General features: G+C 48.0%; 1 protein-coding gene across 1 annotated transcript; it reads right to left on the bottom strand.

The window, feature by feature from the left end:
* Positions 1-1772: 1772 nt before the first annotated feature.
* Positions 1773-3896, bottom strand: LOC123069108 (probable polygalacturonase At1g80170). The gene is made up of 8 exons (XM_044491862.1): positions 3742-3896; positions 3487-3618; positions 3233-3382; positions 2781-2988; positions 2615-2696; positions 2377-2488; positions 2101-2214; positions 1773-2006 (listed from the first exon to the last, which is right to left on the bottom strand). The coding sequence occupies exons 1-8, from the start codon at positions 3784-3786 to the stop codon at positions 1773-1775; spliced, it is 1077 nt and encodes a 358-aa protein (XP_044347797.1). The 5' UTR covers positions 3787-3896.
* Positions 3897-5227: the final 1331 nt, after the last annotated feature.

Here is a 5227-nt window from a genome sequence, read left to right on the forward strand (position 1 = left end):
CCAAAGAAACTTGTATTGGGCAGGTGTCTTACTGCATGGAAAAATGTTTGCAAACCAAGAAAATATGGCGGTTTAGGTGTAAAAAAACCTTCTTCTTTAGAACAAGTGTCTACTTATGACATTTGCTGAAAAACTTCTTGATCACATGCTTCACTAGTTCTTTGCTAAGAGAACCAATCCAAAGAAAACTACAAATAAATTGACAAACTTTAATAGAAACATCACTTCCCTAACCGCTCCTACTAGTCTGATAAATGCTTTCTATGCCTTCATTGCCTACATTGTTGCTTTTCTCTATTGACTTCTCGATCTTGCACACTTCTTTCTTCTCTGCCTCCTAAAACTTGAACATTGCGTCCTCTCTAGTCACATCTCTAGCAATTAGTGCATCAACATCTAGTAAATTTATCACTATCAATAGATAAATGTATTCTTCTTCCCAGTATCAAAACTTGCATATTTCCTACATACAGTTTTGAGCAAACAATGATTTTGGAATTGCGACTAATCCGAACAAGAACTGTACAAAATGGCACTCACTTTGTTCTATTCACACTTGTATAAAATCCATCCGGAATGTTTCGTCGTGCTCGAGATGAGGCGCAACACCACCTGCCAGCAGTGATCACACTTGATGACCAGTAGAGGTACGCCGACTAGCTGTTGGACAATGACTGAGCCTTGCTAACGGGGGACAGGACGGTGTCTGCGGTTGATCGACGCTTGAGATGCAAGCAGCGAGAGAGGACATACGGAGAGGCGGTAGGGGAGCGGTTGAGGTGGATGTGTGGTTCGGTCCCCGTCAAATCCCTCCAAAATGCATCGGCGCCTGGTTGCGTCGAATCCGACGGTCGCGGCGATGGCCGTAGCTTTGTCAATTTAGGCGCCGTCGGTGATGAGAACCGACCGAATCGAGGTGGGGAAGGAGCGCGGCGGGTGCTATGAGAGGTCGGCGGTGGCTTGTGGTGGACTACCGAGGCAAGTAGGGCGACACCAGAGTGGATGGGATGCAGGGTGGGTAGGGTGCGGCCAAGGGGGAGAGGAATTTTTTTACTCCGTGGGTGGGCGGCCGAGTATATTTAAGAGTCTGGCGGCCAAGGAGGACAATTGTTACTCCTCTAAAGCTTTTACGGGATCGGTCGTTAGGTGCAGGTTAAGGAAGTAAAAGTGAAATTTTATTCCTCTTTAGCTTTTTAGGGGATCGGTTTGAGATGCTCCAAGGCTTTGAACAATGCAAGGTGTTTAGAGAGATGATTAGTAAAATAGGTTGAGTTTTTCTCAAGCACTAGTGCTTATCTCTACAGAAGCGGTACCTAATTAGTCATCTATCCTTTACATATAAGCACGGTGCTTCAAGAAAAACTGATTTATTTCTCTAGGTACTTCCAAAGCACCTTGCATTGTACAAGGCCTAAAGGCTCCCGTGAGGGAAGATTAAATCTTATATTTCCCTCATGAACATTGATTATAGCTTTTAATAGTTCTTACAGATGATCTATCCAATATGATTGGTGGAGCTATAGGGTCTTCAGGCATGTCCACAATCACTAGATCAATAAGAGTTGGACATCCGTAACTTTGAACAACATACATTGTGCTTGATGCGTACAACTTGTGTGTATGTGTAGTCGGCCATAACTACCATCCTTACAGCCAATCCAATTTTAACACCACTACCCTGACCTTACATGGCGCTCACCTAAGGTAAGAATTTTTGCACTGCTCCTCTGTCTATGTCCAAGCACTATGTTCACAACAAAGAGCACTCGGGATCAACGGCCCAAGAACTGCACTTGTGGCTTCACCTTGCCCGCGACGCTCCCATGGGCATTCATAATCTTGGCTTTTGGTGGAGCAGTGTGTTTACACCATGATAGGTCGACATTATCGAGATAGATGTCGTGGCACGGCACGCTATTGCTGCACATGATCTTGATAGCCTCTCGCTCGGAGGACGTCCCATGGATGTTGATGAACCTCGCGTCCGTTATGGCCACACCACCTTGCTGCAAAGGCAACCAATATAATTTCAGTCTCAACCATTGCCCTGAAGATGGAGCGGTCAATGTGGTGGTGACTGAGTTGAGTAGGTTTCCTTACCCGTTCTGGACAGTTTCCATGTGGACAATAGAACTGGTCGATGTCGATAGGATGTTGGACTTCAGTCATGTTGAGGTCCCTGAAAATGAATCCGCTCGCTTTGCCTTGCCCGCCCTGCATTTACAACATCATATATGTTATCAGGGGAATTAATAGTGGTATATATGCCTATGGCTTGCAGTGGTGTGTGCAACCATCAGTTGATATCTTTGATCTGATGCAAGGCACACACATGCACAACACAGAGAAGGCATGTAGATGCTGCTTCAGTGTTACCTGCCAAGATTTGATCCTGACACCGTTCGTCGTGTTAAAGAAGTTGCAGTTGGATACTGTAATCCTCTCCACCATCGCTGGGCCTTCACCAGCACCTCCAAGGCTTCCCACACTACATAACAAGAAAGAAGCTGCTTAGGTAAATGTATGCTACTAATCACTAGAGAAATTAAATTCATCAGCCCTTATGCACTTGGTCAGTAAGACCTGCATATGTATGCATTGTTGTGCATTGTACCTGATGCCATGACCGGGCCCACACGTGATGTCAGTGACGTTGACATCGGTGGTTTCCGTTATAATCGACACACAATCATCACCTGCACTCGTCCAACGTACGTATGTTAGAGTATTGCAAACACACATGAAGCAATGGATTTTATCATCAAGGGCTGTTACTGTACCGGACTTGATGGAGGAAGAGGAGACGCGGACATGGTCGGAGGCCCCAATGGTGATCCCGTCCGTGTTAGGGCTGTCGCAGGGCGCGGAGATGGAGACGTTGTGCACCAGCGCCTGGCTGCACCTGTACACGCTGATGTGCTTGAGGGCGCTGTCCTTGAGGCGTATGTTGGTCACCCGTAGACCGTTGCAGAACGAGAATGACACCAGCTGTGGGTTGGTTACAATTACATGCACCTGAATTAGCTTTCGCGTGCGTACGTGCAGACGTGTCTGTCTGTCTAGACTGAAATGGGTATTTTTGGTTCGGCAGGTAGAAGAGGTGTTGCGTGTGTGCTTACCATTGGCCGGACACTGCATTTCTGTCAGAGACGAGAGGGGCAGCTGATCAGAGTGTGGGCAAGATATGAAGATGGATTGAAGAAGCAACGGCTATGTTTGTGTGGGTTGTTACCTTGTGGTTGTGGCAATCCCACCACGGGGCGCCTCGGCCGTCGATCTGGCCGCTGCCGTCCACCGTCAGGTTGTCGACCTCGTGGAAGGTCAGCACGCTTGACGATTTTAGCTGCCAGAGGGTGCTTGGCGCCACGATGTCCCCGTCCACCTGCAGAGACGCTCCAGCCTCAGTTTATACTGTCGGCGATTATACTGTACTATACTAGATAAGAGTACGGTCAGATCGTCGGTAGACGGTCAGGTGTTAGTTACCTGCATCGTGATGGGTGACTTGCAGGGCCCGTTGAAAGTGGCGTCGCGCAGCAAGAAGGTCCTTCCCACAGGGACGTACACGTTGGCTCCGCCGCTGTCCCTGCACGCAGAGTCCCATGTCTCCTCGAACGCCTGTCGGTGACGAAGACGGAGGATGCAGATGAGTGAGTCAGAAAGATCTGAAATGACGGGCAATGACCAAGAAGCATGCAGGTGAAGAATCATATGTAGGTCGAGGCTACGCTGTTGTTATACCTTGGTATCATCCGTCACGCCGTCCCCAGCGGCATGGAAAGCCATGACGCTGTATCGAGTCCCTTCCCCTTTCCACACCTTGGTCGCCGCCGCCGCCGCAGAACGAACTGTGGCCGATACCACAAGAAGCAGCAGCAGCGGCAGGACGAGGAACAAGGAGGTGCGTCCTGCTGCTGCAACCCTCTGCCATTTTCAAGATCCGTACGTCAGGCAAAAGCAACATATAGATGATGAGAAGGAAAATCTACATGTACTACTACTTTTCGATCGAGCTGGTGAGCAATGGTAGAGCGCATACCATGATGATCACCAACTCTGCCACTACGATCAGCAGCTGAATCGATCGGTCGAAGAAGACCTGGCTGGGGATGCTAGTACCGTCGTAGTCGTACTGATGATGCAGTCAGTCGTGTGTGCATCAATTTATACACGCGCGAGACGGGAGCGCGCGAGCGCAGGCGTAGCAGCAGCCAATCGGGAGAATTGAAGCCAAATATCTTTGTTTGTCGTAGCAGTAATAGTGCCCTGGAAATCCAAAATCTCCATGTATTTAGATCTCGTGTTGGAATTCATTTCTCATAGCTAGGTCGGATCGGTGCAGGAGATCGCGGCCGCCTGTCCTTTCCCGGTTTGGAAGAGGAGATGTAGCTGTGCGCGAGCCCCAAAATGCCATGAGGTTATCTCGCACAGCTGCATGCATGCGCGCCATTTACAGAATGCAATCGCGGCCGTGTCCCCGCTTGCATGGCTTGATTAAAGGGTGAATTTACTCCCTTCGGGAGCAAGATACAGAGGATATCGTTGCTGCGGTTAGGGATCGGGCGAATGCATGCATGCACGTGAGCGCGGCTCTGGGCCGTGCAATCGCGAGATGGACGGCTTGGATGGCGCGGGCCGGGCAGTTAAGATCTTGCAGCATCTAAACGTACATTCGAATATTTTCAGAATATCGCGTACATTCGAATATTTTCAGAATATCGCGTGTATTATTTTTCACGCTTGCCAATGAATGCTCCGCAGATACACTGACCGGCAACGTTTCTGGCGAGTCGTGATGGCTTACGTGTGTGTGTATGTCAGCGAAAATATTGTCCTACTTTTAAAAAAATAAAAAAAATCGGCGTATCGTTTAATGATTTATCTGAACTACCATATTTTTTTTGCGAGATGAATTATCCTATTATCTACCGGAGCTAATTTCAGAGCAAAGCAAAGGAGAAGTATTGGCAACTGCATTTGATGCATCAACAAGAAACATACTCAAGTTGATGATTTAGGGAATGCTACAAACCTCAAATTCATCTTTGTATTTTTGAACAAGTTTATGTATTGAAGATCACACTACTGGAATCGACTCCTTTGCCGAGGGCCTAAGACACTCGGTGAAGGCTCAAAAGAACTTGCCAAAGCCTTTGCCGAGAACAATTCTCAGCAAAATGCATTCGGCGTACACCCCTCAGGCAAACATAACTTTGCTGAGAACCGT

This window comes from Triticum aestivum, chromosome 3B, assembly GCF_018294505.1.
Source record: "Triticum aestivum cultivar Chinese Spring chromosome 3B, IWGSC CS RefSeq v2.1, whole genome shotgun sequence".
In the NCBI taxonomy this organism is placed as follows: Eukaryota; Viridiplantae; Streptophyta; class Magnoliopsida; order Poales; family Poaceae; genus Triticum; species Triticum aestivum.

Excerpts from the sequence above, each read along its gene's own strand:
- LOC123069108 (XM_044491862.1), bottom strand. The coding sequence starts at position 3,786 with ATGGCTTTCCATGCCGCTGGGGACGGCGTGACGGATGATACCAAG. Across the intron at positions 3,383-3,486 it reads AGTCACCCATCACGATGCAG|GTGGACGGGGACATCGTGGC; the intron begins GTAACTAACACC and ends GCGTCTCTGCAG. Across the intron at positions 2,489-2,614 it reads GGGCCCGGTCATGGCATCAG|TGTGGGAAGCCTTGGAGGTG; the intron begins GTACAATGCACA and ends CTTGTTATGTAG.